This window comes from Acanthisitta chloris, unplaced genomic scaffold (genome assembly GCF_000695815.1).
Source record: "Acanthisitta chloris isolate BGI_N310 unplaced genomic scaffold, ASM69581v1 scaffold25350, whole genome shotgun sequence".
Lineage (NCBI taxonomy): Eukaryota > Metazoa > Chordata > Aves > Passeriformes > Acanthisittidae > Acanthisitta > Acanthisitta chloris.
In genome coordinates this window covers 1,110-25,110 of record NW_008653731.1, presented here as the reverse complement: position 1 = coordinate 25,110, position 24,001 = coordinate 1,110, and the positions used below count along the sequence as shown (strand labels likewise).

At 37.5% G+C, this 24,001-nt stretch overlaps 1 protein-coding gene across 1 annotated transcript in view; it reads right to left on the bottom strand.

Moving 5' to 3' along the window:
* Nucleotides 1-19,428, bottom strand: part of TCEA1 (transcription elongation factor A (SII), 1) — a 22,609-nt gene extending 3,181 nt beyond the window's left edge. Inside the window, exons 1-6 of the mRNA XM_009082229.1 lie at nucleotides 19,371-19,428; nucleotides 14,114-14,219; nucleotides 5,671-5,758; nucleotides 4,481-4,629; nucleotides 2,497-2,553; nucleotides 1,709-1,863 (exon numbers count right to left, since the gene is read on the bottom strand). Of these exons, the coding sequence (XP_009080477.1) occupies nucleotides 1,709-1,863; nucleotides 2,497-2,553; nucleotides 4,481-4,629; nucleotides 5,671-5,758; nucleotides 14,114-14,219; nucleotides 19,371-19,391 (576 nt within the window). The 5' untranslated portion in view covers nucleotides 19,392-19,428. The remainder of the gene's footprint in view (nucleotides 1-1,708; nucleotides 1,864-2,496; nucleotides 2,554-4,480; nucleotides 4,630-5,670; nucleotides 5,759-14,113; nucleotides 14,220-19,370) is intronic.
* Nucleotides 19,429-24,001: the final 4,573 nt, after the last annotated feature.

The following is a 24,001-nucleotide window of genomic DNA, read 5'->3' as shown; positions in this document are numbered from 1 at the left end:
GGGAGGTGTCCCTGCCCATGGCAGGGTGTGGGTTGGGACTAAGTGATCTGTAAGGTCCATTCCAACCCCTAAAATTCTATGATTCTGTGATGTCAAACATCTAGAAAATTTCTATATGAATGCATTGCTGAAGTTCAGAAATATAAGAGAGACAAGATAGAGGACTTAAAAGTTCTGCAGAGAGGCAGAAAAGATCCTGTCCCTAGGTTAGATTCTTGGATAATTATCTTATTGACCTACTTAAGATTACTATAGGAAAAAATTTACACTATTTTGACTATTTCCATATTTGTACTAAGAAATACAGTACAGCCATAATTTACGATATGTAACCAGAAATTATATACACTTAGCTTCAAAACACTAACTAAAGAGCTCAGAATCACCACTTTTTCTTTTAAACACTTCTAGTGCTCAGGATCTCCACAACTTCTAATAATGAAGCGTGCACAGCAAAAACAAGTTGTTCCGTTTTTCTTCAATGCAATTTTACTCCACATTCCATGTAGACGTGGAATGCAAACCTTGTATTAATGCTGTTTCTCTTCAGAAACAATCTTAACACTAGGGGGGTTTTAATCCATTAACATTTTAATCCAAGGACAAAGCACTGGACAACACAACACATATGTTTGTGCATATGTACATAAACATGTTGAACAAAAAAACCTCAAAATATGCACTGAAGGTACAATTTACTTTTCTTTACATATCCTTTTACCAGCCTCTGTTTGCCCTAATCTTTATGTAAAGCTATAGCAAAAAAACCCCAACCCAACCAACCAAAAAAGACCACAAAAACCTTTCTTTTAGAATAAAATTAATAATGATTTTCAAGACATGATTTAATTTCTTGCAGTCTCCAGGATACTCCTATATACATAGTTTGGGAGGGGTAGAATCCAACACATGGAAGCAGAACAACAAAAATGAAACAAGACATTAACTGTGCTTTCACTTTCCTCTCCCATAAAATCTAATTTTTCATTTAACTTTCTAGATTTATTTTGATTTGTAAAGACAGTGAGCATCTGAATGGGAATTTTGATTCAAGTGTCCAAAATGTTCTTCCAATAACTTAAATTTGATTTGATTTAAAGGGCAATTCTCCTAGCTTCCTTCCCCTGTCATTTATGGCTTTTTCAATTTATTGTTAAGAGTTTCCTTCAAAATCACTTGAAGTATCCAAGATATAGATAAGTTTTAAACAAACACTGAAAATGCCAACAGGAGAGGGGACTGATCCTTAAAACCACAGTGCAATACACTGCCTAGGAGTGTAGCAGCAGATGTCAGCATCTGAAAAACAAATGGCAAGACAGGCTAACACTTAGACATCCAGAAATGTGAGTGGATAGCTGCTTGGAGTGACTAGCCACTTATATTTTCATCCTCCTAAACTTAAAACACTATCACCGGCATATCACAGTGGCCTTTGAAGAACAGCACAACACTCCATGTTTCAGGAAATTCACACATGGCAGCTTACCTGCCTTCTGACTTACAGACAAAATTCAGACACTTAGGAACAAGTAACAGACACCACTTTCATTCCCTCTGCCCCAACACAGCCCTGTAATTCAGACTGTGCAAGCCACGATCTTGCAGAACTGTGGACAGCTTACATAGATTATTTTTATGGCTAGTAAATAAGAGGTCAAGACGTAAGTCCAACAGGGAAATAGTTCAAGACCTATGCTTTACTCACCTCTGCTGTCATTTTGGCAAACTTGTCCGGAGGGATGTTTCCACATAATACATTTTTCCTTAGGTTTGGGTTCTTTGCATCCTTGAGATTCGCTATTCTACTTCGTACCCTATTTTTGTATTTCATATCAGTGTTTTTCAATTCTTGAAAAATAGGTGCTTTGGACTTAAGGAACCAAACAGTAACAAGTAAAACAGAGCACTAGAAAGGATTCATTTTGGGGGCAACTTTTCTAAAGCAATGTACTTCACTGTTGATGAAGTCCTTTCCCTCCACCCCAGCCACAGTTACTTTCCTGTTCAACACACAGGACTTCATGTCCTTCTGAAGTCAATCATAGCTTAGCACATGGTCAGTGAAACACGAATTTTTGTGTAGTGGGATCTCAGCTGAAATAAACTTGCAGAAAATGAAATAAAGGCATTAGAAAAAGATTAAGACTGCTAACCAGAAAAGATTTTTAAATAACACAGAGCCCAGCATTTTCTGTCAGAATGCTTCTGTAGGATATAACATTGCTGCCACAAGAAAAACATACTGAACTGGAAAAAACCCACACACACTCACCTACATGCATTCCTACATGTTTTAAGGCAAATCATTTAGGTTGGGTTGTTTTTTTAAACACCAAACTTATGTACTGATGTGTTGAACACAGTTTGCTATTTTTGCTTTAAATGAAATTTTAAAATATGCAAAATATAGGTCAAATTAACCAATTTTAAAATTATCCATGCTTTTAGACAATACTCCTGTTCTAGAGCACACAGACATACAACAAAGGATATCTTCTTCAATCTGAGAACCCAGCTCTTCTTCATCAGCACCAATGGCAATGTAATCATCTGAGGAAAACAAATACTAAAACATTAGCAACCTGACAATCTCAGTGTTCTATACCCCTGAGAGTCCAAACAGAAACTCAGCAAATTATGGAACAACTGCAGTGAGTCTTCCTTTTGTATAGGAAAGCTTAATTTACTGCATACTTATCCTTTCAAAACTCATTACTTGGAAGAACAAAAATAAGTGAAATGAAGAGCAACAGAACTTCGAAAAAGTTTAAAACCTTTCATGAAACTGAAACTTCTGACATCTAGCTGCAGACACAAGTAGAAACAAATAACATTGCTACGCAGAAAAATTTCAAATATTCTAAAAGGCTTAGCAACTATCCATCTCCATAATCTAGCTGCAGACACAAGTAGAAACAAGTAACATTGCTACGCAGAAAAATGTCAAATATTCTAAAAAGCTTAGCAACTATCCATCTCCATGGCACATCTGGGCATAGAAGAGACTATTGCAGAAGAAACATTTTATATCATGTTTGATCAATTGTTTCAGTCCACACAACATAAGAATAAGCAAATAAATATTTTGTATGCATGCAAGAGAAAGATTTCATTAGAAACATAGTAATTAAATAAGAGAAACAATATTAGGGGTTTTTTTATATGCAAAACAGCAATGTGTCATAACATGTAAATTAGCAGAAATAAACCACATCAGTCTTCACGGCAATGCAACACTTGAACTAAAATGTCTCAAGATAACTGTTTACTGTTTCTGACCAAAACCTTTACACACAAAGACAACTGCCTTTCCAAGACAGATTAAGGACAAATTAGATTGTGTTTTCCTTCTCATTTCCACACAGGAGTACTTCAATCAGTAATCCAAACACCATTTCTCCTTTGATCTCAGGCACAAGGCCATAAAACCAGAAAATAACCTTATTTTTTCATCAGGGATGATCAGCATATATGTCTCATAGAAAGCAACACAGCAAAAAGGGTTCTAGCTAAAATTAAGACTACATAGAATTACAAATACTAAGATGCTATATGAAACTTTCTGGTCACAAACTGTTTTAGAAGTCTATGAACTACATATCCAGAAGATATGTAGTTGGTCTTCATGGTCTTCAGTCAGCTTTGATTATGGTCTGTATCTGAATTTATGTGAACGAAAAGAACGAACAGAAGAGTGAAGAGGGTAAAAAATGGATGATGCAGACATCTGTTTACACTGGGTCAAGTTACACTAAGCCAGAAACAGAGAAACAGGAGCTAGGTTATAAGCTTGGCAGAAGGGCCGACCAAAAAAAAAAGTAGCTAATTCTGAGAAGTCCAGTTTGCAGTTTGCTCCTTATCTAGAACATCATTCAATTTGTCAGTTTAAAGACACCCACATGTACATGAGACGTAAAAAGAAAAAAAACCCAAAACAGTCAAGGAATTTACCAGCGCCCAAAAGGCAGGAAGATAAGAGCAATGCAAGACTCTCTTCCTGCAAGTATCTCAATGAAACTGCAAGAGTAAGTCAAACCAGAAAGGCAGTCTTCAAAAACCAAAATCTGAAGGCCTCCAGGACCTCTAGTCTAAGAAAGGCAGTAATGTATGTAGTGGCAATCTCTCAGCCAAAAAGACTGAGAGACAAAAAAAATAGCAGCATCTACATCAAGATTTAAATGAGGCAATAAGGAGGCCATAATCTTCCTGAAATGAAGTTCCACTATTGTCAAGATATCAGATGAACTGAAGCCACAAAATGTCCTGTGTCACCAGCAATGAACATGTATTTCAATACCTTTCTCATGCTGTCAAGGTTACTCATTACTTGCAGCGGGTGAACTGCTCTATGGGTACATACACAGAAATAGACATAAACAGTTTATTCTATCCTATGGGGGAGGAGAAAAGTAGAGTGGGAAAGACAGAAATAGAGAAGAAAATAATTGAACTTGAAAATACAAACTACAAAGCTCACCTCCTGTTCTGAGAGCTGCAGAGAGCATTTCTCTACATTTCACTCGTACAGAGTCGGAGGTGCTTGGAGCCCGTGGAAAACTAGGGATGAAAGAATTTGAGGGAGCACTACCCTCCTCCTTCCTGCTGCTGGAATTGCTACTTGAACTGCTAAATAAAGGCAAAAAGAAAACCATTATTAATGTTTTTCCCCCTTTCTTCAAATAACTTTGTTTGTGGGCAAAACAGGTCTTTTGCTATATCCATTTGATGTTATTCCAAAATGAGAACACAGGCCACCTTTTTTTAGTTATTTATAGCTCTAGAGTCAATACATTTTTTAAAGTGTCTTTAGACTATTCACCAGGGTATGCCACACAATAGAGGCACAGCAGGTATTTCATTCCATTATGTGGCATATAAGCTTTAATTCTCAGTTCTTTACATTAACATGAAATCTTTTTTTCTGCCTCCCACAGATCTTTACTTCAAAAAGCAGTGAAGACACATCACACTAACATTCAGTCTCCAGTGGATGCATTGCTTTCAGTCTGTTTGCTGTGCTGAAGGGCTACCACGGTCACAAAAAAAAAAAAACCCAACCCAATTAACATGGTTTTGCTAACTAGAAGTTTTTAACTTCCACCTGGACACATAGTTAGAGGTTACATTTCAATTTGAGAACGGCTGCTGGAAACAGATTCACTAAACCTACAAACATACAGAAGAAATGTGCTTGCACATACTCTTTTGTAAATGTTCCTCAGCTCCTGTAGTGACATTAACATGGACTCCTTTTTCTGGTAACATATTCTGTGTTTACCAAAAAAAGTGCAGGCTGCTTATTAAACATAAAAGCTCACAGACAAAATAAGTATCCTAAACCTCCAGCACATGCAACTGCCACGAAGCTGTGACTGAGAGCTGCTTTACAGTTCTCAAAGTACTGAGAGAGGACGGAGTAGCCGACAGATGTGACAGATGGAATAAACACTAAACTCATCTGGCTGTATCTTGACCTGTGGCTTTCATCCTTTTTTCCTGTCAACAGCGGCACAATTTACTTCCCTAACCACACACCGTCTCTTGTAGAACTCTGTATCTTTCAGAAGAGAACATGGCAGCTGTCTCTAATATGACAAATTTGGACCAAATAGCTTAATGCTAATTTACACTGAGTGAGATTATTTGCAGTCATGAAGAACTAAGCACCTTTCTTCTCTGGCTTCAGGGCTGTTTTGTGAGGAAGATGCAGGCTCCTTTTTCTTTTCTTCAGAATCTTTATCAGTTGAAGGTCCATCTGGAAATACAAAACATGAGAACTCTCTTCCACCCAGAAATAGTAACTGATTTAAAGTAGTGGTAAAATATCTTTTCATGATTTCTCCTGGACCAGTTGGAAATGCTATCAGCTCCCACTCTCTACTATGACCTTCTCTTGCAGTACAGACTTCCACTCCCCAACACACTCCCAACACAGAAAAATGAAAACATGGCAACACTTCAGATCCTTCACGTTAAGTTCAGCATCTGCTTAAACTGGCAGTGAAGACATGATGAAAACAGACTTTTATGATCTATTTTTGCCAACACTTGCTGCATTAGGTAGACAACAACTTCTTTGTTATTGCATCAAGTCTCTGGAGTTTGTCTTCCATGCTTTAAATGTAAGTTCCTACTAAATACACGCCATTCTTCTCAATTATATTGTGAAAATTACCATGGTTGACAAAATATAAAGATCATTTTCATATATTTGAAGGAGTCTTCCAGACAGACATTTTTTTCTGTGATAGCTCTTAAATTATTTGCTTTAGTGTTTAATGCATTTGAATTTGCCTTTCCCATATAGGCTGTGTTTTAATTTTATTTTATAAAGACAAAAGTCTTTATGAAACAGGGCAATCACAACATTTAACTTTAACATAGCAAGAACACATACACCCTTCTATTGTAAAGAGCATTTCAGAGTGGCTAAATTGAGCTCCTGCTTTGATTTGCTCTTTAGAATGGCTGTCTCTCTCCTGCCTACAGAGAAAGTCTAGTGAGACTGGCATCACTCACTGACAGATTCTGTGAATTCCTCTCTCCAACCCCTTAGAAAGCTGCCATTGCACTTCTAAATTCACAGACTGTATTACTGGAATAGGCATGTATTACAAACTTGAAAAATAATTAAAAACAGATCAAAAAAAGGAGGGAAATATGTTAAGGCTCACTACTGCTCACAAAGGTGACCTGAACTAGGCATGTAAATTCGTGTTTTAAGCATCTAAAAGTATCTTTATTACCATATTTCCAAAACAGCCACATCCATGCATTTCTCAGAGGAACTTGGCTGCATATAACACACAAATTCAGGTCTCTTCAAAAACTGAGCTTTTAATTTTTTTACTAGAGTCAAACATTACTGTGCTAGCTATTTTTTAATAGGCACATTAAACTGTGCATGATTTAGATCCTTTCCTTAACTTCTGAGTTAAGGAATTTATCCAGTCAAATATCACTTTGTTAAAAAATCATCGTCTTAAAAGAAGAGCAGAGACAGCTGTACTGGATCAGAACAGGCACCCATCGACTATCCTGCCCCCAGCTGTACCTAGAAAGAGATGTGTAAAGACTGGTATAGGAACCAGCAGAGCACAGAAAGATGCATCTCCAGAATACTTCCCCAGTCTTCAAGAGCTCACCCATTGTTTGTAACACTGTATTCAAACCCTGACAAATTTTTCCATTTAAGAAAAAAAGCAAAATTAAAACACAGTAGATGATGCACTTGGACTGATTGTCTTTAATAAGCCAAAGATATTCCAAAAAATCCTAATAAAGGTATCTATTTATCAGCTATTATTTACAAAAAAAGTAATTTCACTAAGAAAGCAAACAAGGCCATGAACAAGGATCACAAGTTCTTGCTATGACACCTGAAGTGCACAATAATAAGAGAAAGAAAACAAGTCCCACTGTTAAGATGCATACTCACATGACTACTCTCTATGGCAAAACACACATCATATATGATTTTAAAAAAGTTCTAAATATGCATGCAATCTCATTTACCTTCATAGCATTTTAATTACACGATCATTCCTGTCAGAGGCTTTAAGACAAAGTAACAGACCAAACAGGTATCTTGGGGTACAGCTCAGGTTCTACAAAGCCACACAACTGCCTTAGAACTGAGCTCTGCTTCAGCCCATTTACCTCCACATTTGTTCTGGCATACAAGTTGTCAAATTCAGAGCTAACCTATGTATCTTTTGCTTATTTTGCATCATACACACCACTGTGCTACAGCTGACACCCATTTTTCATTTATCATACAATCACAGAATTGCCTGGGTTGGAAGGGATCTTAAAGATCATCTAGTTCCAACCCCCACCATGGGCAGGGGCACCTTCCACTAGCCCAGGTTGCTCCAAGCTCCATCCAACCTGGCCTTGAACACTTTCAGGGATGGGGCATCCAGAACTTCTCTGGGCAACCTGTTCCAGTGCCTCACCACCCTCACAGTAAAGACTTTTTCCCTAATAAACCCACCCTCTTTCAGTCTGAATCCATTCCCCCTTGTCCTGTCACTCCATGATCTTGTCAAAAGTCCTTCTCCAGCTTTCTTGCAGGCTCCCTTCAGGCACTGAAAGGCTACAATTCAGTCACCCCAAACCCTTCTCTGCTCCAGGCTGAACAGCCCCAAACCTCTCTGCCTGTCCACCTAGGAGAGGTGCTCCATTTCTCTAATCATCTTGGTGGCCTCCTCTGGGCTCGCTCCAACAGGTCCCTGTCCTTCCTGTGCTGGGAACCCCAGAGCTGGATGCAGCACTCCAGATGGCCATTTAGCTCATCACAATTTCATCAAAGAAGGCAGGAACCTGTGAGCTCCTGCAACACCCCCATGGCTTCTTTCCCTTACACAGGGCAGGGTATACCTGAGGCACAGAGATAAAGAGGAAAAAGCACAGCTCTTCCTGCAGACACTGGCAGACCCATCTATGCAAGCATGTCTCAAATCAGGGTCAGACTCCAGCAGCTGAGACAACTGCACCATCTTTAGCAAGTATGTCTTCAAAACTACAATTCCTTAAATCACTTAAGAGTTTGTACACATTCTTTGTTTAATGCAGTTTCAGAATTCTGAAAATAAAGCTAGTACTACCCTAAGTGTTAAGTCATTCACTCTTATGGATGATAAACTGGAAAGCACTGGGGAGAAGAGATCCACTGGCATGATGTATTTATTCTCAAACTCACACGTTAATAAGGATATCTTGTTTTACTGAAATAGTGTATTGACAAAAGAACAGAATGCAATTAACAGCCTGTTAGACAGCATTTCATCTGTCCTCTGGGGAAAGGAAAGACATGTCCTTGACAAATTAAAAGTCCCTACTAATTAACTTATTTTACATTCAATGGCCAGACTCTAATGGAAAGGAAGAATGACAGCTAATAGGAACTACCAGCAGCCACAGAAATTCTAACAAAGCAAGATGGAAAAAAACCAGCCCTTCTATGGAAGATCTTTAGAAATTTCAATACATAATTCACCTCAGGAAATCTATAGAACATCATAAATATTTACATAATATAACTTGCCAGTTGCTTTAAAGACCTTTTTTCAACTCCATACCACTACTCAAACTTATGAATCATTTTTTTCAGAAACATTGGAATTGTCACAGATTTTAGGACTGAAAACTAACTGCACAGTTTTAGCTACTGCAGCTTCAGAAGGCCATTAAAAAAATCTTAAAAGCTTTGGGTTTTTGTAAGAGAAGCTAAATTATATGAATAATTCTTCTTTAAAATACAAAGAACACACTAGTAACATGAATTGACTATCAGCCATTGGAGTAAAACCATCAAAGTCTGAAGACTGCAGTTTCTATCTGGGTCTTGTAACTAATTTGAAAGATACTTGCAACTTCTCTAGTGAAATAATTGGTCCAGGGTCAAACAGGACATGATAGTGGGTTTGTTATCAAAACAAACATTTTAATGTAATAATATAGGGCCAGGTAACATAATTAATCTGAATCTTAGAGGCCATTAACAGCTTCATCCTAGATTTTTCTAACTATATCACAAGCCAACATTAGACATTTGCTAGTAACAGAAGAAAAAATTAGAAAATATAAAGATGCAATGTTATTAATTTATAAATTTACCTTTAAATTAAGAAACATTTTAAAGTAAGAATTCTTCCAGAAATGTTAATGAAAGATGGCTAGTTATTCCCTGGAAGCACACGAGAATTTAATCTAGTGGGATATCATGCGCTACTGATCACCACCAGAACTTTGAAAGTTTTCTGAGTATTCGACTTAAGTAAGGGTAAAAGATACAAGAACAGTTATCAGATGACATACATGTTAATTTAACAATTTAACAATGACCCTCATATTTAATAATTATTTAGGCCTGATTTTCCAGACCCTGACTAAAACAATCTGGAGATGCACACGCAGTTACATTTGTTAGCAATTCCTCTACAAGACGTAGTAAGACACGAAGTTTCTTCCTAGATTTTAGATTCCTCCCTAACATTGGGAGGAATCTAAAATCTATCAATAAACAAAAAGAAAGCATGAACTGTTTGCTGTTTTTAAAGTTTGGTTTTTTATCATCACTGACAAAAGAGCATGACACATGGATTTCTTCACTACCTGTTTTTCTCTTACATAGTATGATACATGTAATTTGCATCATGTGTTATTACCTCTCCACTGATAATCCTAACAAATTATAGATCTAACTAACAGTACATGGAACAATTCCAAATACAAATTTGACAGCAGGTGATTTCCAGAGCTCATCTTGATATCAAAGTGAAACTACTGAAATTATTTTTGCATCTGATACTACCTGATTTCTTACAAAGACATGTACTCTTCTTATCAATAGTAAGCAATAGCTTGTACATTATTAGACTGCAATTTTAGAACTTGTTTTGTCAGTAACATTTTTTTATGCAAAGCCAGTAGGTTTCTAGATGTCCTGGAACAACTTCACCTAATGACAGCATCAACACACCTGTAAGACAGTCCTAAACTGTACCTGCTTGCTCCAGTAGAATCATAACCGGGTTTGAAATAACAAAGCATTTTATGAACAAAGTAATCCAAGTAGAACACTTCTGTGAAGCCTGGCTGGTGTTACTAACACACATTCCTTTAAAATAAGTTCACTTAGGCATGCACTTCTTTGAAATAGGTATTTCAAAATGCTTGTGGCCTCACTTTCAGTTTTCAATACTGGCAACAGATGATCACTTAATGTTAAGATTATTGTCCAATGATTCTGATTTTCAGTTCAGTACAGAAAGTTACTTAGAGGTCTGGACATTCTTTTTCACTGTATACTCTTAGAGTTCAGCGAGTAATTATTTGTGATGGAGGTTAAATTCCTTAAGGATTTGTTGTTGGTTTTTAACATAAAGAAACACTCCTCACAACCTCAATGAGCAGGAATATATTCATTACCTGTGTAGCATACTCTGTATACTCAATCGTTACATTCAAATTCCGAGTACTCTAACTGAACAGCATTTTATTCTGAGAGCAGGATTTGGTTCCTTATGTAAATTGTGACCAACTCTGCTGTGTGGTTTAACGTTCTCACAACAATAACTGAGAACGACCTTGCACTGTGGCTCCCCCAGTGAGTCACTTCAGACAACGCCTGCAAGCTCTCTGCTGTGCAGCTCTCGACCCCCCTGAAAAGCCATTGGCAACCTGTCAAGGTTCTTGCCAAGCCATAAAGATCTGGTGATTCACAGGTCACTTTGATTTCTCCTTGTATGTTTCCCATGCATTCCTAAATACTAAGTTCCAATAGCATTGAACTGAAACCGTACATGCAGCCTGAACAGTCAACAATTCTTGCCTAAATTCAAAATGTCATTTATAAAAATGACTCACAAAGACTTCAGACCTCTGAGTACAATGCTTGGTAGGATTAACAGCTGTCTGCTTCTGCTGCCATCTCTGATCCATACCACTTTACATGCACTATAAACAGCACAATCAAAACTGATTTCTCAAGCAGCTCAACATATGGTATTTCGCATTCTTCTGAGAAAGCCAAAACTAATGACAAAACAGAATAAGAGCACTTTGTAAGATTCCCACCCATACTTAGACCCTGTCTTCCACAGTTATGAGACTTTAAGTTCTAATGAATTACTGAGCAGTGATACAAGAGGTGAAACATTTGCCCTACTATGCTTTATTACAAGGTTTACATTACAACCAAGGAGAGTTTACCTATATAAGTTTTGAATGCAAGTAGTGCTGTATTTTCAGGAATAATTTGATTTTATGTAACAAGTGCACTACTACAACTATACCAGACCTGGCACACACAATATGTACAAACAGTATCTGCCCTGTAACAAAAATTAGGGCATGAACAAAGGTCACAGACCCACTGCTTCAAGAAGTATTCAGTTCTGATTAATGCCAAAAATTTGCTATTTGCTTTCCAGTTCCTCAGATATTTGACTTCACCTTATCCAAGAAGCCCTAGGCAGAGTATCCCAACTGTGTTAAAACAATTTAAATCTAGCAAGCTATGAAAGGGGGAGGTCCACCTTGCCCCAGCTGTATGTAACTGCTTACATTTCTGTGCAGGAAACAGTAAATACAAATAGGCTGGACCAAAAAAAATGATACAGCTGAAACTTCAACCACAAGAAATGAACAAAACAATTAGTTTCCAAGTGGCCAGTTCCCAGCTCTGGTCTCCTGGCTAGCCAGGAGCACTAGCTGTGGCCCAGGAGGGAGGAAGGAGGCACCTGTGCAGAAGGGAAGCAGGACCACCCCTTTCAGCTGCAGCCTACAGCCAGACTGACCTGCCGTGACCATCAGGCACCACATTCCAGACCTCCACAGCATGAAAGGCCTCTGGTCCTCAGGCAGGAATAACATCCCCCATGTTTTACAATGTTTGAACATTTAAATATCAGTTAGCTATTAAGTAACAATATATTAAGAGAAATTTGATTGACTTAAGATACTTTAGAGATAAAATAATGAAAGAACTATTTTTACTGTCTCAACAAATAAATAGCAAATCATTTAGTCAAAGGACAGCAATACCCAGGTAGGCTCCCCGGTCCCCAATAAGTGCAGTATCCAAACACATTCCCAAAAGTTGAGAATTCTGTGGGAAAAGAGTATCTCTTCTACTTTTTGCCTAAACTAAGTTGCAGTATCAAATATTTGAACTTCAGAGGGTAAAAGAAGTTAAAACCACAAAACTTTGATAGCCTTTTTCTTTTAGATTAGATTAATAATTTGAGGGTTAGCTCACTAAATCCAGCTGCAACTTCTAGACGTCTTCAGAGTAACTAAAGTTAATAATGCAAGTCTGTTTCTCCACCTCTGTACCTTACCACGATTATGCACTGATATAATAAAGTTGGACTTCAAGATTTAAATGGAAACTTAAAAAGAAAATGTATATTACTTTCACTATTTACCAGTTAACTCTGATCATATCCATTATAAAGATCCTTTATATGCATTTAATTTGCAATAAAAGTTATTATGATGCTAAAGGTATTTTATCAGGAAGTCTAGTATTATCTAAATTTAACTATCAAAACTAGTATAATTAGTATTATCTAACTTTTTAAAGTTAAAAAAATTTTGCTGTAGAGGCTGCTGCTTCTTACTAGAACATAAAAGCTGAAAGTTGTGATAAATTGTCCATTTCTACAGACAGTCAAGAGTATTTTCTACATCATTTACAAGAGAGTAATAAAGTACCCAATAAAATACTTCATAACTGATAAAAATTACTTCAAATGTCAGCAGACTCCAATACTTCCTTGGATCTGGTATATTTTTATAGACAGAATAGTAAATATTTAAATCGCAATGTAAACTGTTTTCTATTTAATCAAATTTAAGCTTCCTAAATCTTAATTTACCTAAAATTAGATTAAAAAAATAAGAGTGCAGCACAGTGTATGAACAGAAGTATCTGGACACAGTTTGAGATTTGAGTGTTTTCAAATACATTAAGTACTACCAAATACCCTTGACTAAAACCCTGACAGAAAGGTTTCATTAACTGCATTCACTGCTTTAAGGGAAATTAAACAAAAAGTATTAACTCACTAATTAGTAAGTTTTTAAAAATTCCTAAGGTTTTAGAAAGTGCAGATCTATTTCTCATTATCTGTAAGTCATAACATACTTTAACACCATTTTTACTGGGGGTTTTATCCTTCACGAATCTCTTCATAACCAAACTTCAAAGCCTCCACACCATTATGAGATTTTGCACAAGTTCTTCAGAGTATTTTTTATATTTGACAAAGGAAATAGTCAAGAACAGGTTCGTTAGTGCTCAGTGCTTCAGTACAGTCACTCCAGCTCAACCGCAGGCAACAAGACCTAGAAATGAATCATGTCACAGACACTTCCTACTGCCTGCCAGCCCAAATAAAATAAATTAACCTTTTCTCTGAATACTCTCACAGTAATGCACTGGTGATAGACAAAGAGTAAAAACCAACTACATCAGCACAGAAAGTTTCAACACTTACACAGGAGCACAAATATATCCAAAGCAAGGCAGTGTCAAGGACGTGCATCAAGACTACACACAGTTAGAACATGCAAAGCAGGGAGATTTGTGTCACCATACCTAACAGTTTCTTCCAAGACTTGATAAGAGACTTTGCTAAAGATGTAACCTCTTCATCTGTGCTTTGCTTGCGTATTGCATTCACTGACATCCCAATTCTGGTAGACTGCAAAAGAAACAGAAATATACGCTATAAAAAGTGACATAGAATCATAGAATCAACCAGGTTGGAAGAGACCTCAAAGATCATGAAGCCCAACCCTACTGTGGTTACTAGACCATGGGACTAAGTGCCACATCCAGTCTCATCTTGAAAACCTCCAGGGATGGTGAATCCACCACCTCCCTGGGCAGCAATGCCTGATCACGCTTTCCATAAAAAATCTCTTCCTAATATCCAACTTAAACCTTCCCAGGGAGAGCTTGAGTCTGTGCTCTCTTGTCTTCCTGCTGGTTGCCTGTGAGAAGAGACCAACCCCCACCTTACTACAACCTCCTTTCAGGGAGTTGCAGAGGACAATAAGGTCTCCCCTGAGCCTCCTCTTCTCCAGGCTAAACAACCCCAGCTCCCTCAGCCTCTCCTCATCATGTAAACATAAAGTTGTACTTTAACATAATTTTTAAGTATCTTTTATTCTTTGCCATTGTGGTGTTTTTTATTTTAAGATTATGAGGATGAAATGCTGCAAGCCCTTATAAAACTAAAATAATAGCAAATGTTGCTAAAATAACAGCAACAGACATCTTAAAAAGAAATACAACAGTATTACCGTTTGTCTCCATCACAGCAGCTTGGGGAAGGCAGGGGCAGTAGGCAGGAGGGTTAAGGACTGTACTTATGTTTTGGCATGATCAGAATCTTGCTAACTGCTTCACTGACACCATGCTCTTAGAATTCCCATTTAGTGGCTGTGGAAGAACCTGCAATACCAGTTGGGAGCGAGCACATTTGAGGTTACTAATCGTTTTGGCAATACTGAGATTCTTTAAAATCTTAAACACAGAGGACTCTGCTTTTAGGCAGAAACACTGAGACTAGCCTACCTCCCTCTGGAAGGGCCAAGGCACCGACAGGCTTTAAGGCTTTGCCACTACTGCCACCTACAGAGTGAAGAGGAGAGTAATTCACAATCCACTCCTTTTAAGGCTCAGAAGATGAGGACATAAATTTAGCTCAACAAAAGTTGCATTTTAGAAGAATTATAACTAACGTGTTCATCTAACAAGTAGAAAATTTCTGCCCTTTTAGCTTTACAAGCAGAAAAAAGCATTTAGCAATACAAATAAGTATTTTATTATCATGTCTTGATCAATGACTAAATTTTTTACATTGTTCCTAAAATGCTCAGTTTTGTTGCATTATCACTTATGGAACTCACTAAATCTAAATTATTCTAATTTTTTTTTGCAATAATTCATCATAAATTTCCCTCTTTAAAAGAAAATTTAAACCTTTGTGGCTAGCTAAAAATGGAAATTATTGGTTCCTGTAAAACATTTCTTATAACCCACATACCACTTCTTGAGGCACCATGGATGTGCTACATGACTGGAAACACACCAAAATATTTGGTAGCTATTTCAGCAAAGGAAACACATCAAATGATCTCAGGTCTGAACATCAGCTCTAAACACCTATTTTGGATTAAAGAAAACAGGTAACTAAAATGTTTCAAGAGTGACTCTGCTCACTCATAGTAAAGTGCTGGCCAACTCTTCATATTTTGAACACTTACACCCAACACTATGTTCAGACAACCAATAGCATGTCCTTGGAAACCCATAATATACCATACCTAAATGAGAAAAATAAATCTACAAAAAAAACCTCTCCTCCTTTGATGCCTGGGCACAACCACAGCCTATTCTCACCAGCAAATAGCAAATACACAAACTTAGAGTTACTTAGGTGAGTAAAACCCAAAAACTCAAGTAGAACTCAAAACTAGCTGGATAAATTAATTTCTTGTGATCCCACAAGAGAGACAGATTATGGTAACTGCCTAAACTGCCAGCTTTCTTAAGGCAGTACATAAAAACAGTTAATTTGTCTGCTTTTACAGAGAACTTGATCTGTCCTGCCTGAAGAGAGGGGAACAAATGATCTACTAATTTACTTGCCTGTTGACACACGTAATCACAAATGACTGTTTTAATGAAGAAGAAAAAAATCAGCTGACATCATTTGACATTTCTTCAGTCTCCCTGTCTATGGAGCTGCTCTTGTGAGAGGCATTTTTACGTTATAAACGCTGGTAATTCTGTTATTGCCCACATCAAATTCTTGAGCACTTTCCATCTGCTTTCAGAGTTAAGGTGGTCACTGCAGCACAAGATTTCAGCTGTTTTCACCCCTGAAGCAATCACACTGTAGGCCATGCAGCCTTCTGTGTGTATGAGCAACAGTGAGCATAAGTAACCTAACTGAACCCAAACCAAAGCCCAGGGCAGCAGCAAATCTCTAAACCAGAACAAATGAGACAATGTAAGGAACACAGATGGGGAAGAAAAGCAACCACTGAAGCAAGCAGAGGTGTTACCAACTTTAAATTGTAAGAGTATGAGGAAAGAGAACTGGTGAGCACTTGGACTTAAGCAGAGCTAAACCAACCCCTGAAGAAAAACCACCTCCAGGTTCCCAGGTCTCCCAGCTTGTCAGTGAACTGGCACGAAGCCATGAACAAGGGCTGTACATCACAGCCTAGTTCTGCATACGTGTGTGTCACTTCCAGTAAAACCTGTTTGTTAAAATAAAGTCTGTCTGCCTCACTCACTGTGTAGCTGTGCACTACCCACAATTAGCACCAGGGACACGATGCCTTTAATACTGTGCGGCTGCTGAACAGATTTGCAATTCAGACCACCGGATAGATCACATGTGAGGAAGGCTCCTGGCTCCCTGCCCAGCTGAGCAAGGATCAGCTTGCTTACATAAAACTCGTTAGATATGACACAGTCGTATTATTGTCTGTAACCACTTCAGCTGTGTGTGAAAATAAATCTGGTGAGAAAGACACAACACACAGCACAAGTTCAAACCACTGACAGATACCTTCCCATTGCACGTACCTGTAATTTGTTCAGAGGACCTGCCAATTCAGACTGAAGCAGCAGTCACAATACACAAAACACCATCACGTCTCTTATTAGGGAGGAATATCAAAACTATCACATCAGCTAACAGTGCTTTCCTCAATGCAGACAGCTTTTAAAACTGCTTTAAAATGGGGGAGTATGCTTTTCACTTGTGTCCTGCATTTCATTAATTCAAACACATCAACAGATATCTCAGTCTACACAGAGGAAGTTAGTGCTCTGCCTTTCTCATGATCATCACCTTTCTTGACACTAGCACACTAACAATCCACTACCAGAGCAATGCATATGATTACTCTGCATTTCAACTTCTCCTCTGAGCCTTCCATTGCTTAAGGAAATTTGGGAGAAAAACATACAAAGTTTATGTCACACTTTACGTGTTTATAAAATTCACAAGAAAAATAATGCAAATTTGAGTCTAAACATGTTGCTAAATGCAATCTTATGCAGCAGAACTGCTTTGAATACAGCAATGGATATTTAACAGAAACTTTGTAACTAAGGCATAGTCAATGCACTGTGCAAGAATAAGCGAAAATACTTGATCCCTTTAGACCTACTCTAACACAGAGAAATCTTCTTTACAAACTTACACGGTGCATGTCCCAATATAGATTAAAAACAATCTTTTACTGCAGATATTGTTTCACTCTAAAAAGAGGTACCTGTCATATGGACGGGAATAATTAAGCTTCTTTCAAGTAGGATAGAAAACAGGACATAATTAATAGGCAGCCCTACATAAATTAAGCCATGGTCATACAAGGGCCCTAAACGGCAGACAGCTGAGTTTGTCTGTACTTAAGCAAGATTAACAGTCCTCCTCTGGTGAAAACATTAGTAAGGTTTTCATTGCAACTAAGAAAAGAATAAGTTATCTATGTGAACATTTTTTAGATTCTCATAGTTGTCAGACAAAATTGTTCTGGTGTTCTATGTAAAGCTTCTACTTCTAGTCTCATTCTTCACACTAGGCAAAACACATTTGCATAGGAGCATTTAGAGGATTTCCAGAGCACTTGCAGAGATTTTTCATTTCAAAGGCAAAAAAACATTATTGCATGAATACTTTCCATTAAGACATGCACAAAGAAACTCCAAAGATCAGGTTAACTGAGGGGTTTTCTGGATTCAGTCCTTATTTTGTCAGGGGCATTTTTTCCACGGATTTTTGAGTTGGACTTTTTTTTTTTTAAGCAAGAATGTTGAACATAGGGGAGAAGGTCTCAGAATTCTATCAGCCATGCTCATTCATGTATGAAGGTGACACTTTAAAATTCCTATTTTCTGTCACAAACAGTGTTAATAGTAACTTACTAGGTACAGTTTGCAAATATATAGGATGCATTAATATTTATAGCTAATTCTGTATCTATGATCATTAACTGCCACTTAAAAAAAAGTTACTTTTCAGTCCCCTCCAATTTAAGTGGCTACCACGGCAATTCAGGTCTTAGATTTACCTCTGCCATTTAAAACTTTTTCAGACAGGAAATATCTGGTTACTTTGGAAGAAAAGTTGTGCATTGATGAATTAAGTGACAGACTGAAATTTCACATGCAAACAAAGTCTACCAAGTTTGCTCCCTGAAAGAAATTATAAAAATATATTAAATACGGTGTTAGAGATGTCAATATAAGCAACATTAGTGAGAGTATGCATGCAACTGGGAGGGACTGTACCCCTCCATCACTCCAGCCCAGGACAGTAAAAGAGGAAGATGAGTATAATTACCTTGAGAGATACACTACTCAGAGCTGGGGGGGCAGGCAGGGTGTGTGTCAAATATAACTTGCCTGAAGGTATGAACTATGCTTCTCCTCACTTACAATCCAAAATCAGAACTAACATAAGACAGTAATGGGCTATAATGAGGTGCATTCTCCTTCAGGAGTAAAGAAACACATCGTGTTTGTGTTAGAAAGATCATAAGATTCTATGTAAGGTAAATTCATAAGCAGCTCTTCCCCTTTGTGATAAAATTCACTATTTTCAACTTAAACAGAAAGGTAAGTTTTAAGAGCTTGCTACTGGAAGAAAACACTTAAGGTAAGTGCCCTTTATCAGGGTGAAACAAAACTGATGCTTCCACGGAGTTTCTACATAGTTTCTAGATAGTTCTACTTTAATAGCACAGCCTTCTTTCAAATTTTTTGGTTCCACCTTCATCATTATTGAGTTAATATTTGAAACTTAACAACAATAAGAAAATCATACCTGTAACAACTCAAGGGTCATGGGAATATTCTTAAGCTCCTTCAATAAATCAAGAGCTCCAGCCTGAAAAAAGAAAGAAAGAAAAAAATTAAAAAATCAACTTAGTAAGAGTCAGGAACTTCAAATGTTGTATCAACAATATACTCTTTTCTGCCTTCAGGGTCTCAATTTACTGACAGAATAACTCTAGGACAAGGAACGTTCTGTTTCACAAACTCTAAGCATTAACAGGCCTTAACTCAGAAATCAAAGTATTTGCTCAAAGGCTAGGGAAGTTATATGGGAAAAAGCTCAAATGCCAATCAAAGCATTCTGTCGATTACTACTTAATCAACACACATCCTCAAGGATGCTTCACTTGACAGGATCAGAAACAACAGCAACTTTCAGTTCAGAACAGCCACATCCATTTTAGCACAAGAACTTGGGAGCTTAGAAGCTCTGCACAGTCCATCAATAGTAGACATATATATACATATATATAAAACAAACATAACTTCATTCTTAACTGTGTTTGTGGTGGTGTGGCAAACACACCCATCGTGGGCTTTTTTTCCCCCTGCTAAGACCATAAGGAAAGGTACTAACTAATTCTGTGTAGGCAGCAACTTTCTAGACAGATGAGTCAATTATAACAAAGTCTATATGCAGCTGCTCTGACCAACAATAGGCCTCACTTAAAGAAAAAAAAAAGCCTTCAGAAATGTGAGCTCCGCAATTCTCTTCAACCTCTACTTCAGCAAAGCTCTGCACCATCCACTTCTTCCCATGCATGTTGGCTGTCAGACCATACAAACCTCCTAAAGGTTGAGATGATTTGGTTGTTATTCAAGTGCATGTGGTTCTGAACATGTGAGCCATGAACATACAGAAGGCAAATGCCTTTGCACCTAGGAGGCTGAGGAGGCTGTTCTACTCGGGCTCAGCCCATTACCTTCCCCCTTTTTTCTTTTTTTTTTTATTTATTTAATGAATGAGATTTGCAAATAAACCACATAAAATTTTAATCTTGCAAATCTTTGAAATGTCTTTCTTTTTTCTTTCCTTACCTCTCTCACCTCATCCTATTTTGCTTACTTTTATATGCATTTTGCTTGCCTTTATTTTTAAATTCTCCCTAACCAACCTCTAACATGACACCTGTTGCAAGGAAACTTGTTATTTCTGCTGCATCTGCAGGTCTTACAATTTAACCACTAAAGATAGCACATAAAGTAACAACCAAGAGGCTGAGAAAGATGAAAGCGGAACTTGTGCCACACGCAAACACACACAGCTTTGAACACCTTCAAATGTCTGCTACAACCTCTTTTAAACAGTTCTGACCCAAAGAAGCATCTAAAAGCAAACATTTCACTAAATCCCACCTTACGCAAACCCAATTCACTTATAAAACCGAAGTGTTCCTATTTTGCCATGATATCAAAAAGGCTTATTTAATTTTCATTCATGATATACAAAACTTCTCTGTTTTAACCACAGAATCTTAGCAGCAATGATGCAAGACTGAGAATGTTATGCCGCTTTCAGGTGCTAAACTGAGTTAGGGAACTAAACCATTTCCTTCTCTAAACAGCCACGAGTGGTTTCTTCCGTGAACACACAGATCCAAGGCGAGTTAATTGCCTTCGCTGCTACAAAACAAATTCAAGAGAATTTTCCAAGCCAAAACAAAACTAAGGACAGAAGTCAATGTGTCATTTTCGAACATGGAATCTAATAACACTTAACCTCCAAACCAATTAAGTTATTAGCAAATTGTACATGATAAGTGATTCCAAAATATTATTTTTTTATATTGTGACAATGACACTCTAAGGCAAAGTAGCACTGTCTTCACCTCACCTTAGAAACACAGCCTAGTGAAAATTTCTTTGCCTCTATTAAATCCCTTTCCAATTGTACAGGTCAAAACAACTGTATTATTCCCAGTGTAAACATTTTCCAATACTAGCAACTTGATACACAGGAGGTTAACAAACCATGCAAAAAGTTTATTAAAAAAACACCCAAAACAGCTTAACAGATGTTACCTACATTTTATTCTGGTTTCTGTACCAAATTACCAAAGTTCCTAATGCACTAATACTTTATAAGTCTTCCCACTTCTCTGATCAGTTATATTGTGCACCAAGAATTAAATGCTTTTAAATTAAATTTGAGTTCAATCTCACACCAGCTAAACAGGTTTTCATAGCCACTTTTCTTAGCATAAAGTCAAATGCCTTCTTTTTCTCAAAATCACAGTGGAAGTTGCACAGTACAACTTTTAATTCCTATTTTTCTAAGACTCCTTTGTTAATAATAAAAAAAAACCTCAAACCATTAAGACCACTATAAATCTTCCTTTAAAGGCATTTTTATAATTTTATGGAAAATGAAAGGCAATGACCCATTCTACTAGGCTGGTTGGCTTCCCTTTACCTTGTCGCTCAAATTAACAGAAGTCAACTTCATGCAGATTTGGTAATTACTCCTCTCAGCTTCTCTCAGGTGATCAGATCATAACACCACAGAATGGTGTTCTATATTCATATTTTAAAGCTGTGCTTCAGGCAACAGAAAATAGGAATACAGTTTTTAAGACAGCAGAGCAATCCAGCTGTCATTCTGTTCTACTTAAGGGAATAAACATTTAATAACATGGAAAATTTTACATTTTCTTCTCTAAACTTATTCTGCTGTTCCTGAATTTTTTTTAATCCATGGGTGCAGTCTTGTTTTTCATACCTATTCATTACAGCAGCTTAATGAAAGAAGAGTGTACTTATGTACAACAAAAGCTATAAGGAAGGCACTACAGGTTTTAATCCAACCAGTTGTTCTGAAGGAGGAGTAGTATCTATACCAATTTGAAGCAACAGCAGAAATATGTATCTCACAGACTATGCCACATTATTTTTTTCTCCTTCAAAACAAAAGAACTGCATATATCACTTCACTAAAATAGTGATGAAATCTGCATAGCTACAATTAAATCCTTAGCCAAGGATCCCAAGAGTGTGACTCAGGAAAGGTGTCTGCACAACCTGCCTTTACAACTCATCAAAACAGATGCCAGAGAGCACTTCACACAAGCCACAGAGTCACCTTTCATATGAGAGATGAAGCATCTCTTGCCATCTGAGTCTTGAGAACTTCATAGTGAAAAAGTACCAAAGCTTTATTTCTTTCCATTTGTTATTGCTTTCCTCAAATCATTCTCATCACATTCTTGATGAGTAAAAATGGAGAGAGGAATACAAGAGGTTGTCAAGAGCATCAGCATCCAGTGGGTACTTGTGTAAAAATGCATGTCTCAATTCTGCTTTATCTTTGTGAGACAATAAAGTACTTTCCATAGAAATTAGCTTAACAGTTTTGCTAAAGTTAGCATTTCAACTGCAGGGCAGAATTACGTAGGAAAGCACACTGTGAAGAAAAACACAGAGACATCTCCTGGGTTAAATATTGATGTATGTATACAGCTAAGGGTTTTTATCATGGTACACACACGCACTTTGGACAAACTGTCAGATTTCCACTCTTGGCCACAACAGCAGCGCAAGCCCTTGGACTTAGAAGGTCTGAGACAGTGTCAAACTAACAACAGAGCCACTTGTGTGTGGTAACAAGCTCTGTTCCAACACAGCACAAAACCAGAACTGCTTCTGGTGCTGCTCTTGCTCCTGGGACAGGGGTGAAGATGAAGGCCCAGCCACTGGCTCCAGCCAGGCACAGCCTGGCCCAGCTGTGCACGCTGTGTTTGGTCACATCAAGACCTACGCTGACCCCAGTGAAGTCATCGTGCCACTCCCGAGAGCTTCGGAAATTAATTAGGTGACACATGCTAGAGCGTAAGTACATGTCCCCAGTGCTGCTAGGAATTGTATCCAAACTCCTAAGCCTCTCAGATCACAGAGAAATACCCTGTGGTCACCTGCAGCATCCCTGGTACCGCTGCTCCCCAGGATGAACAGATGTTCCCATGCTACTGGGGAGTTGTTGCTATCTGTTGTGAGAAGTTTTACAAACAAAATTGCATTGTCTGTCCTTTATCATTATCATTACCAAGACATTTAAACATTTCTGTCAGTATCTCTTCACCTTTTCAACACCTCACAGGAAAGAGCCACTACTTCAATCTTAGAGAAGGTGAAACAGTGAAATCTCTTGTGCTGGAAAGCATGGGGAATAGAAATAAAAACAAAGAGGGAAGGGATAAAAAAGGGGGGGAAATAATTAAAAAGTGTTGGTCATAAAAAAATCTTTCCATGAGACAAGGCTCCTGCCTCCATGTTGTAGCATTAGAGTTCAAATATATCAGAGCTAAACCATGCAATATTAGGGAACACCAAGGATTTTGAAGCATGGTTTGTGTGTACTTACAATGAACTCACTTGTATTCTGAACTAAACAAATTTCATTGGTTTAATGCAATCATTATTCCTATAAATATGCAAATCTTACTAAAATTTTATTTACTCTTTCCAGCATTAAACAACAACAAAAATGCCTCCTTAAAGTAGAATTTCACACTGCTGAGTTCTGAACTAACACTATAATTAAGCATTTAATGCACTGTCATAACAGGCAGAAATAAACTCTTAACTTCATGCATGAAAACAGTGGTTTGCAGGAAGAACAATAAT